The sequence below is a fragment of the Cryptotermes secundus genome, unplaced genomic scaffold, assembly GCF_002891405.2.
Source record: "Cryptotermes secundus unplaced genomic scaffold, Csec_1.0 scaffold931, whole genome shotgun sequence".
Taxonomy (NCBI): domain Eukaryota; kingdom Metazoa; phylum Arthropoda; class Insecta; order Blattodea; family Kalotermitidae; genus Cryptotermes; species Cryptotermes secundus.
The window spans coordinates 1,060,562-1,074,564 of NW_019732382.1; the positions used below are offsets into that span (position 1 = coordinate 1,060,562).

The 14,003-nt window shown below is 37.0% G+C and overlaps 1 protein-coding gene across 7 annotated transcripts in view; it reads left to right on the top strand.

Annotated features, from left to right (window-relative positions):
• LOC111867653 (sialin) overlaps positions 1 to 13,983 on the top strand; it is a 41,003-nt gene extending 27,020 nt beyond the window's left edge. For 3 of the 7 annotated variants that reach the window (XM_023857676.2, XM_023857671.2, XM_023857674.2), the window contains exons 7-10: positions 1,410 to 1,542; positions 2,231 to 2,386; positions 4,518 to 4,603; positions 8,531 to 11,253. In XM_023857676.2, the coding sequence (XP_023713444.1) occupies positions 1,410 to 1,542; positions 2,231 to 2,386; positions 4,518 to 4,603; positions 8,531 to 8,731 (576 nt within the window). In that variant the 3' untranslated portion in view covers positions 8,732 to 11,253. Of the gene's footprint in view, positions 1 to 1,409; positions 1,543 to 2,230; positions 2,387 to 4,517; positions 4,604 to 8,530; positions 11,254 to 13,942 lie in introns of those variants that run through there. The other 4 variants (XM_033752748.1, XM_033752747.1, XM_023857672.2 and 1 more) reach the window with 4 other exon arrangements.
• Positions 13,984 to 14,003: the final 20 nt, after the last annotated feature.

Genomic DNA, 14,003 nt, shown 5'->3' on the forward strand with positions numbered 1-14,003 from the left:
TCAGTTGTTGCAGTTAGTTAAAAGTGTATCAGCGGCCAAAGACAGTTCTCCAGTCAGCAGTGAACGTGTTAGTGTGTGTTAAGGAGTGGCACCGTGAAATATAGCAGCCGCCAAAGACAGTGAGTGTGTGATACAGGGACACTTACATAGCTCCCGTATTGTAATTATACTGAAGACAGAGTGAAGAGATTATTGCGAATAGGGTTATAAAGTGTGAAACCCCGCAACAGTGTGAACAGATTATTGCAAATAGGGTTATAAAGTATGAAACCCTGCAACAGTGTAGAGAATTCAGAAGGACAAAAATCAAAAACAAAATGGGCAACATTCACATATATAGGAAAAGAAACAAGAAATACAACAAAAATATTTCGAGACACAAAATTGAAAATAGCGTTTAAAACTAAGAACAATTTACAACATATATTAAAATCAAGGCCACGAATAAATAAATATAGTAATAGTGGCATATATAGCATGAAATGCCTAGATTGCCCCATGGAATATATAGGACAAACGGGGAGGAAATTTAACACCAGATACAAAGAACACATATTAAACACAGGACATGCATATGGTACTATAGAAAACACTATGGATATCACAGCAACAAATAAGAAAGGACAATACTTAAACACAATGGAAAACTATCATATATACAGAACGACAAAGAAAAACACACATATGAACAATATAAATAAAGATATATATAACCCAATATTTCACGAATTACATACTATTTACTTACTATAGGATTCTGACGATGGTGTATAACACACTGATATGTTGGGTTTTTGTGACTTTATCCATCATCCTGGTTTTTAAGATAACAAATAAAAACACGACGTTTCGGAAACTTTCTAAGGGACCCAACTGAATAGGTGTTTTCCTTCACCTGAGGACGGAAACAGATCCAGTTTCCGAAACGTCGTGTTTTTATTTGTTATCTTAAAAACCAGGACGATGGATAAAGTCCAAAAACCCAACATATCAGTACATACTATTTACACAGAACAGCATAACAACACCCCACCTCCTACCCCCACAACATCATAACACAACCAAAATGAAGACAGCACACACACACACACACACACACACACAGATCCGGCAGTACAACGCATGCAGTAACAAGAGAAAAACACAACACAGAACACGGTGAGTATTAAATATTATAAAGCCATATGTAACAGATAAAAGTCAGAAAGTGGTATTAATGAATAACAATGTCACGTTACAGATACACAAAAATATGTAGGAAAAATGCTCACATAAAAGTGGATTGGCGTAATTCGTGTGTTTGAGTGCGACGTAGGAAGAATCCTGAAAAGTTTTATTATTTAGAATTCATCGTCCTATATGACGAATAGCATTATCATATGGGAATTATTTTATTTGTTCTGTTCCAGAATTCTCTTCTCTCATCATTGCCATACCTAACATTATGGATTTTCAGTTTGATCTTAGGAAAATGTCTGGATTTTGGGCGATCCAAAAAAGTGATAAGTACAACTGCAGCTAGAAAAATATCCACATTGTGTGGTGAGTAAAAATAATATAAATGAGAAAAATTGTAATTATTTGTACAACCTTAGTGAAGGTGTAACCAAAAAGCATTTTTCTGTTTGGGGGCTTATTATATATTTAGGGGATACAAACTGTGAATGTGTGCTGATATTGACTAGTCTTGGGTTTCTTGTGGTTTTCCTATGTATTCAAACAAAAATTTCAATATGCTGATTTATTTAAGGCTAACTGCATAATAAGATTACAGTCTTTAGGATGTGAATCTGTGTATTCTGGTGTAGGTACCAACATTTTGGAGGATTCTGCTTCTCCATCTGGAAGGCAGGAGATTTTAAATTTAATATTCACCACCATCAGAGCTCCAAATCTCATATAGCTTATAGTGTACTGCAGAATGATAATGAATTATGAATGGAGAAGAATGTAGAAGTGAATTCTTTTGGTATTTTTAAGGATAATAATGGTGTAGAGGGACTGAGGTTAGAAAAAGTATTTCGTGATAGCTGATCTCTGGGTCTGTACTTTCCTGTCACTTGTCTCATCAGATGCCATTGTGCTAATGTTCTCACAACACTCACATGTAAGAGCCAACATCGCAATGGAGTTGATATGTCTGCACATGCCGCATACTCTCTTCATCTTCACCGAGAACAATAGTTCACAGTGTTGTAACAATGGAAACAAACTGTACCTCTTGTTTCAGCTTCTGTGGTTCCTGCTGCATGTTTGTTGGCTGTCACATTTGTGAAATGTGAGCACATTGCAGTTGTAGCATTAATGACTATTGCTGTTACTGCTATGGGGGGAATGTTCTCAGGAGTACTGGCCAATCACATTGATATTGCTCCACAGTATGCAGGTATACATTTATACAAAGATTATTACACGTTTTTCTGATTTTCTTCATGTTTGTATGTATGCTTGCATGTGCATACATTGTGTCTGCATATGTGTATTTTTGGAGGAACAGCTTTGAAAGTCATATGCACCCGACTCTATTGAAAGAGAGATCTTGTAGAAAAATGACGCTTGCGAGCATTTGTAATTTTTTTATTTATTTTATGCCAGAAGTTCTTATATAATCTCTAGTTATGTTACCAGACATACAAATTAGTGACTATTAATATTTATGCAGGATTCACCAATAACTTTGTTGGTGTATTTTGAATTAACCTCAGGAATGCGATTAATAATCTTTATTTCAAAAACTGCATTATTAAAGCAAGAAGCTTTGAGAAGAAAGTTTTCTTTAAATTGTTTCCCTTTGTGTTGGGAATGCACTGTCTTGTATTAACTTACTCTGACAAGGACCACTTTAGTATGTAGCAGTCTTTTTAGTACATATGGATGAAAGATATATAAATTTATATCATCACTTTAGTATTCAGAAGGTTTTTTGTATGTTGGATGTAACAATATACATTTTTGAGAACACAGGTGATTCGTGAAACAGTTTTTATGTCTATTCTTCATCTGACTATCTAACCAGCGTTTCTCAACTACTACCATGCTGACAGGCATGATTTGCAGTAAGCTTTTACCAGTCTGAAGAACTTTTACTACCACAGGTCTCTTCTTTCTAAAAATTGTTGGACCAGTTGATTCATCATCATCATCAGTAATCTGTCAGACAACAGGTCCACAGTCTCTTCCAAAACAATTCCTCCACTTAATGCGATCTAGAGCTTTCTCCTTCAAATGACAGTATCCTCTTCTGTCCCCAAGGTCATCCAGCATCTTCTTCCTCGTCTTCTTGTCACTTCTATCCGCCCCTCTATCTTTCCTTCAATAACTTCTTTTAGAAGGCAGTTTCTGCGTAAAACATGACCAATCCAATTAGCCTTCCGTTTTCTTATTTTGTGTAGGATATTCCTCTGCTCACTGACTCACATTGATTCATGTGAAAACAAATGCCTTACCTCATAGGCTCCCTCTGGACATTGTGTATGTAGGATAAACACAATGTATATTTTAAAATTTTATATATGTTTATGACTGTATAATTTGAATGGTCCATATTACAGAATTTAAATATTTTGCTGGTCCACAGTTGAGTCTGTGCTGAGGAACACTGTTCTAAATGAGTAACACAGATGTTAGAACTGGGGTGTAGCTGGATATTGTGGCATGGTATTGAAGTAATGGTATGAGTTTGTCAGAAGCAAATAGACTAATACATCTCCACCTTCTGCTTCATAGTGAAAGGTTTACACTTGGTTAAAAGGAAGTCAATTTAACTTTGAACTCTTTTGTGAAAGGCTAAGTGATAATAGAATGTAATGCACATAAAACTACAGAATTTATAAAAGCCTCTTTGTGTGTGGTTCAGCAATTGTTTTAATTGATTCCATTATCATTTTATTATACAAAATTATTAATTTGTGAAAATTATCTGTTAAGTTGTGTAAGTTGAATATAATTCACCGGTGTTCCATATGTATATGTCTAAATGGATGAACACATGTAAATTAAAGAATTATTTACTTAATTAAATAACAAATTAATTAGTTGCAATGATGTTTTTTTACTGCATGTATTAATATACTTTGACATAACTAAAAAAAAAATATTGAAGTTACAGAAAAAGTTATAGTTTGAGGATTTTCAAGTGTCCTGAGTCAGGTTCTGGTGTCTGAAATATAAAATGTCTCAAAATGTTGCCTGACTCCTCATTTTAAATATATACTTTTAAAGAACGTTCTCTCTGTATGTGTTACATAGATTATCCAGAACAGAAGTTGGCCGCAGAATGTCAGAAGTCTGATTCATTGCTGGCTCACTGCATTTGAATATAAAATTACATTAAAAATATAAAAGTGAATTAATTACTATAATTATACCAGGCAAGTTGTATAATATAAAAGTGTAATTTTGACTTATTTCTGAATGTTGAATAAGTATGAATATAATTTAATTTCAGGGAAGCATTACTTTCATGATAATTAGTTACTTCCATATTACTAATTTATCTATTCTACTTATTGTTTCAGGAACACTGATTGGGATCACTAACACTTTTGCCACAATTCCAGGAATCCTTATACCTATTTTTGTTGGAGAAATTACTCACGCAAATGTATGTACCCAGAAGAGCGACCTCCATAGTCTAGGGGTAACGTTCCCACCTCATGACTCAAACCCAGCGGAGGTCGTGGAATTTTTAAAGGCGGAAAAATTCAGGGAACAAGTTCTCCGGGTGGGACTTTAAGCCGTGGGACTTTAAGCCGTGTGTCCTGTGTTGTAGATTTATGGTGCGTAAAAGATCCTCATGTCTCTAGGAGACCTCTGAGCAAAATTAGGCAAAAGTTTCCCGCCCAAGTAGTTTCCAATTCCTCCGGTAGATGGGGAAGTATCGGGAACCACTGCCAGAGAGGGCCAACCTCGCTAGCAGAACGGGGCTGATAGCGAGCACCAGTACTGGAAGGGCATGGGGACTAATAGCATAATAAAAGGGGGACGCACAATAGATCAACAAATGGTCGCAGTGCATAAGGAAACCTGCCCCCTCCAAAATAATAATAATAATAATGTACCCAGAATAAACGTGAATATTATGTAAGGGCCCTTAAATATTCAAATGTGTGAGAACTTATTGACAGATCAACAGTAGTCATGCTGTTACACAGATTAATCCTGTATCAGTCATTAAAACTGTATTTGCTCACTTGCTTGCTTTCTTGTTGGAATTAAATGGCGCACAGGAAAGCCTAACATGCTGACTCACTTTATTTAAAATTCAGTAAATGCAGGTATTCATGAATTCTACTTAGTGTTATATAAAATATGTTACTGTTCCAATCTACCAGCTCATTTTTCTGTTTGGTCACTGTTGTTTTCTTTTCATTATCCTTGTTCTGTAAGATAGTGTTGTTGAGACCATGAATGCCACCTAATTCCTCTTCAGAGCAACAGGGAAAATATATAAAAGAATTATATACTTTATATATTATCACATGATTGAGTGACTATAGATGGGGTTTGGATTGGTAATTGGATTTATTGGACACTTACACTCACAACTACAAATAACTATGACAGTCTCACTCCAAAGATCACTGTAACTACAGCACACATAAAGTCTCAATCTTCACTAGCAGTTGATTGTAGTGGCTTCCTATAGCAGATGTTCCCCTTCCTCTGAGTTCCTGAACTGTCCCTGGTCTCAGCCATCAGCATCTCACTTCTCAAAGCTCAACCGACTCAACAGCACCTGAACTACTAGTCCTCGTTACCTAGCCGCAGGATGAACCACACAGAAAACGTCTCTTCCATTATTATATGTTCTCTGATTGCTGGGGAAACAGTGCATCCACAGAGCCGTTCCTTAGCAGCAGCTGTTGTAATGTTGCCTGTTTACACAGCTGTTACTTGGAATTGTGTGTACATGTGACATTATATTTGATGTGTGTGAATTATTGTAGACATAATTATGACAATTTCAGACTGTGAGATCTAAGGAATGAAGATAAAGATTTTTTCTTCTAATCATAATATATTCAGATATTCAGATAAGAGACCAATGGTATCAGTTAACACATCATGATTATTATCACCACATGCTTACCCTGTGTATTCACAAGCTGCTTTAAATGTTGCTTTATGCAATATATTGCATGTAATAAGTAATTAGCTATGAAACTGCCCTGCTTTGAGATTGGGCCGTAACAAATGTTGGAAGCATTTGACATGCTTGTTCAGGTATATACAGAGTGCGTCAATGAATCGGGCAATTTGGCAGCAGTGTTTTTTCTGGATTGTTTGGAGTGGGGAGGATGCCACTAATGCCACCCACTAGCCTACTTCAAAGTGTTTTAGTTGCAATGGAGAGGCGAACTGGAGCACAATGTTTTTTTGCTGTGAAAGCGTTTTACAAAAACGGTGACAGTAACGTGATCATTCAGTGTGAATTTCGAAGAGAGTTTGGTATTCATCGCAGTTGTGCTGTGCCATCTGCCCATGCCATCAAGACCTTGGCTCAGAACGTTGAGGCTACTGGTTCTACACTAAAGATGAAAGGATGAAATGTAAAAACAGCATGTACACCCGAAAATGTAGTGGTAGTGAGAGAAGCCATTGAACGAAGTCCACGCTGGTCTGCACGTCGCCACACTACATCACTTGGGCTGTCCAAAGCCAGCATTTGACCGATATTGCACAAAGATCTCCACTTCTACCCCTATAAAATTCAAATTACTCATGCACTACACAAACATGACTATGAAAACAGAATTGATTTCTATCAAACATTTTTGCAATTAATTAATCAAAACCAAGATGTCATTAACAACTTACTGATGAGTGATGCAGCTCATTTCCATTTATCGGAGTTTGTTAACAAGCAAAATATTCTCTATTGGTCAGCCACAAACTCCAAAGAAATTTATGGGAGACCACTTCACAGTTCCAAAGTCACAATATGATGTGCAATATCTTTGCTTAGCACTATTGGCCCGTACTTCTTTGAAGATGAGTGGGAAAGGGCTGTAACTGTGACTGGACCATATTACATTCACATGTTGGAGAGCTTCTTAGCTCCTGCACTTGCTCGTCTCCCAGTCAACGAAGAAACGTTTTTACAGCAAGATGGGGCTACGTGCCACACTGCACAAACTTCCATGGAAGTTGTGAATAACCTGTGTCATAACCATGTTTTCTCGAGATATGGGGACATCATATAGCCAGCCAGGGCACCTGATCTTTCCACATGTGATTTCTTTCTCTGGGAGTATCTGAAATCCCAAGTTTTCAAAGCCCCAGCACCATACACAGTTCAGAAGTTGAAACATCGAATTTGGGAAGAAGTTGAATGAATTCCCATAGAGGTGCTGCAAAGAGTAATGAGTGACTTTAGGAAGAGACTTGCCGAGTGTCTACAGCGGAATGGTGGTAATGTGTTGGATGTTATTTTTGGGAAACAAACTTCTGTTTTCAGTTAGTTAATTGAGAGAAACCAAATGCCTTTATGTTTACACTGTATTCATATGTATTAAAACTAAAAAGCTTTGAAATAGTCTGCTGGGTGGCAGTAGTGGCATCCTCCCCACTCCAATCAATCCAGGAAAAAAACATCGTTGCCAAATCGTCTGATTCATTGACACATCCTATATAATGAGCAATTTGACTGAAGCAGTAACATTTCTGACTTCTATTTTGGAGATGACCAATTCAAATTTTGGCCAGAACCTTGACTATCCAGATGAGGTTTCTCATGGTTTTTGTCAACCCCTCCAGGCAAATGCCAGGATAGTACCTTAAATTAGACCATTACCACTTCCATCCATATCCTTTGAAATTCATTATTCATTAAACATCCAGTACTATACAGTCTGAATTACTGGCAGCATCATTAAATAAACTACAAATACATATTATCCAGTTATAAAGTAGAGGTTTTCCAAATTATGCGGAGAGGTTTATATTTCTGAAGTTGCAGCACTGTTGGTATTGTTTAAGTTCTTCGTCATTCAACAACTTGTACTTACATGTATGTCATTCTCATTGTAATGTCATAATGTATCTTAGTCTAATATCAGAATGACAAGGTTTTTAAACAAATGAAAGACATCATACAGAGGAAAGCTGTTAACAGTACCAGGAGCCAGGATAGCTCATTTGGTATAGCAACAGGCTGCAGGCTGGGCGGCTGAGTTCAATTCCTGGCAATGCAAAATTTGTCTCTTCTCCTCAGCATTGAAACTGGCTCTGAGATCCACCCAGCCTCTTATTCAGTGGATACCGGGCTCTTTCCCCGGGGGGTAAAGCAGCAGGGTGTGAAGCTGACCACTTACCTACATTTAGTGCCAAGGTCAATAAAAGTGGAGCTGTACTTCTAAAGCCCCATAAGTTTTCATGACATTGTGCTTAATGAATTAAGCACAAGGACAGCTTTACCTTCACCTTTACTAGAACAGCAGTAGTATACAGATTGTGGAAGAAATACAGTATTTGATATTAAGTATTGATTCTTAAGAGATCAAGATTATATATTATATTTCTGTTACAGCAAACAACTGAACAATGGAGCATTATATTTTATACCATAGTGGGCATACTGGCTTTTGAGGCAGTAGTGTACTTGACTTTTGGCTCTGGTGAAGAACAATCTTGGATCAGATCAAATGAGACAGTAATGTCTACAGATAACAACACAGTAGATCCAGAGTTGCAGAAGAACCAAGAATCTAAGGAAATTACAGAATTGTGAAGGTGCATTTACTCTTGAGGTAAGCATCTACTTGTCCTGTGATTCATGTAGTATGGTTAGTAGAATTCAGAAAAAAATAATTATAAGAAAGTACTATTTTATAAAATACTTTAGATATAAGATTTTAATGACAGTATATCTAAATTGGATTCGGCGAAAGACAAGCTCTTCATCATCAGAGTATGGTTTCACAAAAATATTGATGACAAGAGAAGAGCAGTATATATTTTGTGACATGCAGATCCATTTCTGGGTGGTGCCTGAAATACATGCATGCAACGATAGAAAAGGTATTGGAAGAAGTGTTTTCTTTGTGGTCCACTCCATGTCCAGTGCTGAGCAATGGGCCAATGAATATGCATTCTGGCAGCAGAAGAGGTATTTTCTTTGTTGTCCTTGCCATGCCCAGTGCTGGGTAACAGGACAACAGGCATGCATTCTGACATGTGACACGTTTTCCGTGAGGTCTGACCCAAGTGTATATAACAAGAGGTGAACAACAGTGCAGGATTTCAGTTGAAGGTTCAGCTGTGGAGTATTAACCAGCAGGCAATGGAAGCTAAGATTCTGTACCAGGAAACGTCTACTGAAGATTTTGCAGAGGAATTGCCATTGCAGAGAGCTGTTACCAAATAATGACTAGTGGATATAGACTGAGAAAACTTAGTGTGAAGTGATTTGTAGTATAGAGATCAGCATTAGTGTTATAATTATTTGTACTTATGACCTGTAAGGGGTCATTAAATCTATTCACCTATCCAAACCCCGTATGCAGTCACTAATACATGTAACAATACATATGTGTGCATGTGTATATATATTGTCATGATAAATAAATTCATGCAGATCTCAGATTTGGAGAATATGTTTATTGAACACTCGCTTTTACACTAGCGAGTACAATTATTATCACTTTCAGTATCACAATTACTACTTCTGCTATATTCAAAGCCAAACTGAAGACTGACTACTCTTCTAAGGTCAGATGCAAACTGAACTGGTCTCGGCAACTTCTAGCACTCCACTCTCTGTCTTGCACATTCAACCCCCTTAAATGGGCCTTTTGCGGACCACTTATGGAACACCCTTCTCAACAGTTTGGTTTTCCCCTTGTCATACAACACTTCAAATAATTCGTTGTAACCATGGAAACTCTCTGTTAAAATTCCAATGCTGCATTCCATTCTGCTGTGTAAGAAATGTTATTCATTGACCACCCACAAACGCTGAAATATGCTCCATAGTCCGGCTTTTAGGAAGCACATCACAATAAATATATATAACTACAACCTGTCTTCATGAAGAGATGATCACAGACTTTAAGAACCTTGAACTTTGAAATAGATATGCATGACAATTATTAGTAAGTATGTACAGAGTACATTCACAAGATAAATAAATATGGATTAAATACAAAATTTTATAGAACTCCAGTATCCTATCTTATCCACCGGTATTTTTGTAATAGTTTATTTATTATGTAGCATGTTAACTGAAATATATGTTTAAATTACAATTAGTAAATATGAAATATTTCACAAAGGAAAGTGAAGAAAAGGGGTATGCATTACATTGATCATATTCACTTTCTTAAAATACATTTTACGAAACATATTTAAAGATTCAGCAGGATATGATTTTATTGGTGTCACAGGTCTGACTTCTCAGTTTGTTTCTGAATACGGATGACACAAAGATACGAATTTAGTACCTTCTACTTTTGTGAGAACTTCTTACGAAGGATGAAGATGAACTGCTTTTGTATTCTAGTCTTACCCTGGTATATTATAGAGCTGTAGTGGATCTGTGTATTAAATAATTGACATGGATGACACTTGTAAAATTCACAAAAAAATTGGAATAAAGTGAACTACCCTTTTAACTTATGCTCCTTTTCTTGTTACTGTTTTGCCAGTACAGCCTCTAAATCTTAAGGCAGTGTTAATGCATACAGTTTTAGTAATCCAGTTAGAATAATTGAATGTTTTATGTCAAGAAATAATTAATTATAATTCCAGCCTGTTTAAACCTGGTGTGTGCCAATTAAATGCGTGTAGCTGTTAAAACTTGTACCTTTGGTTTAGCTTTCCAGTCACATATTTGAAACTCATGAATTGACATAATTAATTTCGTATCTAGGCTATGGGCTGGACAACCACTGAATCAGGATTCAATTTCCAGCAGTAATAAGAAACTTCTCCCTTTCTCACAACATCCAGACCTGCTCTGGAGCCCACTCTGGCTCTTTCACCAGGGATAGGGTAGCCGTGTAATCAAGCTGACCACTCATGTCCATCTAGTGGCAAAGTTAAGAATGCATGGGTCTACACTTCTGTGTCTTCATGACATGATGCTTAATTAAAAACAGGGACAGTTTTACTGTTACCTTTACCAAAGCACATGAGCGAGCTGTGAATTTCATCACTTACGACAGTCAAATATGCCAGTCATTTTCCAGCTAACTAACTAACTAACTAACTAATTAATTTCATGGAGCTGAGCCCTTCTTGAGAAACCCCAGGTTGTGTGGCTACTAAAGAACTTCCCAGCAATTATGGAACCTGAAAGTCCATTATCATGTTCATACAAGCCCTCCACTGGTCTCTATCCTGAGCCAGATCAGTCCAGTCCATACCACTGCATCCTATTGCTCTAAAATCCCTTTTAATATTATTCACCCTCCTACGTCTTGCTCTTTCTAGTGATCTGTTTCTTCCTGACTTTCCAACCAATATCCTATATGCATTCCTCTTCTTCCCCATTAGTGCTACATGACCTCTCCATCTCATTCTCCTTGACTTGATCATTGTAATTATACCTTTTGAAGAGTACAATTTATGAAGCTCCTCATTTTGCAGTTCTCCAGCTACATGCCATACAGAAAAAAAAGGAATACAGTTCATTTAGTGCATGATACAGTGGCCAGTAGAATACTGATTGTCACCCCATCTATTACTTAGTGGAACCTTTGATGCAACAAGTTGATTGGAGGGCATTTCTTGGATGTGTTATGTCTTTAAATGTGTGTAAATCAAATTATGCTATATACTAGTAATGAAACCCAAGACAGTGATTTGTCTCTGCCTAATTGTTATCTTTAAATGCTTAATTTTGTATTCCATCATGACCTTGTGTCATATGCAGGTAAGAACACTTATCATAGAAAGTAATACTGTGAGGCTGGAACAGGCCATGGGTTCTGGTCTACAGGTTGAAGGTTTTTTTTTTCGTTTTTTTATCAAACACAAATGATAAATGTATAAAGTGTGAAATTTCTGTTTAGCCCCTTTTTTATCCTCCACGTTTCTCTAAACTTCTCATTCGCAGCACCCGTAACAAGTTACATGAAATGTGTCTCTAAAGCAGAGTTCTGTTTTATAAATTATAAAACTTCAGATTGAGTGATATGATTTTATTACTTGTGATAAATCAGCCATTTTGCCCTATTTCCTGTTTATTCGTAATTATGGCCACCTTGCTGAACTGCCATTGCTAGTTACTGACTAGTACATTTTCCTCTTTTCATGCTTTTAACTGTACTTTATTTGGGGCTTCGCGTAATCACTGTGTTAGCCGTCCTTTTGCACCTTCGTAGTTGATAGGGTGACGTTACATGGTCTGGGAACCACGTCAAGGTGCTTTGGAGTAGGAAGAGGACAATGTCCTGGGTTTGAGCTATGAGATTATTTTCAGGGCTTAACGGGCCTTGCTTCGACGCAAGAGGTTTTCTTGGTGAAGAAGTCTCTGGCCCACACTTAGAGTTGATACAATGTTACACTTCCTTTATTGATAACACTACTCACTTACAAGCAGCAGTCACTTGCAATTACAGTTCTACTTCTGGCACTCACTGTACACTACTTCAAGATACACAACACTGTGTTACAGTATGGTAGATGATGTACGTCAGTCTCCCAGCCTGGTATCTCAATGAATCTACATGTCTACTCACTGATTACCCAACTGATTGACTAATACTGCTCTGCTTGTCTGTTACTTATCTGTTATTTATCTGTCCTCACCATCCCGGATCAATCCTTTAAATACTGTGAGATGGTGTAACACCCAGAACTCTCACTTTCTAGATCATTCTCGAAGCTTCTCAAAGCTTCTTCTACTGTTTCATAGTTCAAGAACATTCTAGAAATTTCTTTTATGAGACTGGCAGTGGGATGGGTAGTCATTCATATATTAAAGAACCTTCTAGTAGCTATATCAGTACATTCCTTACCCTGAATTCTTAGAACACTTAATGCAAAACTGGGCATAAGTTATGTTTAGTGTAAAATTGATACTAAGTAACAAATATAAATTTCTGAAATTTACTCCCCTAGGTAATGATCAGTTACATGCTCTACATCTATTTAAGCTAAAAAAATAAGAATAGTGCTGCCCTATGATGCTGAAAACTTTTAAAATTAGCTGAAACTGATGGAAAGCATTGAAGTCTAGAGCCTTCATTACATAGTGAGACCAGAACAAGCCCCATTCTTCATGTCTTGCCCCTGTGCTTAACTAAGTACCACCCCATGAAGATACATTCCTGTGTTTAATTAAGCACCATGCCATGAAGACATACAAGTCAGTGAAGATATAGCTCCTTGCATTTTTATTCTTAGTACTAGGTGTTAGTGGGGAGTCTGCTTCGCACCTCAATGACATTACATCCAAGGAGAGAGCTCCTGATATGTATTGGATACAATTCTGGATGGGTCCCAGATCTAGTTTGGATAGGGTTGTGGAAGTAAAAGTCCCCACTTCTGTCAGGAATTAATCCCCAAATATCAAGCTCATACTCTAGTCTCTTTACTAAGTGAGCTACCAGAAAGTAAAATTGTCAAGTCAGGTTTGAATGCCATCAAGTTAATGTTTTCATGAGTTCAGTACAGGACCATAATTTGTGGAACGTCATGGACACAATGAGAGTCCTTGAATTATCACCTCAGACAGCGGTCACAGAATTTGTGCCTGAGAACAAAATTGTAATTTTGAGTTGATGAATTTATTTTTTGTCCTTGGATGATAATTTTGAATATCTCTCTTTGACTGATAATTCTTATTACTGTGAGACTGTTTAGTCTGTAATAAGTAATATGAAATTTTCTCTCCCTCCCTCTTTCCCCCCCACATTTTTTTGTGTTGTATCTGTTTGGTAATTTCTAGGAGACAATATGTGGTTTAATGCAAAAAATTACCTTTTTCTTTTTACAGGCCTTATCTCATGAGGCCAGCTGTTGGTCTGTGCCGATGATGTGAATCTACTGGGTGATAA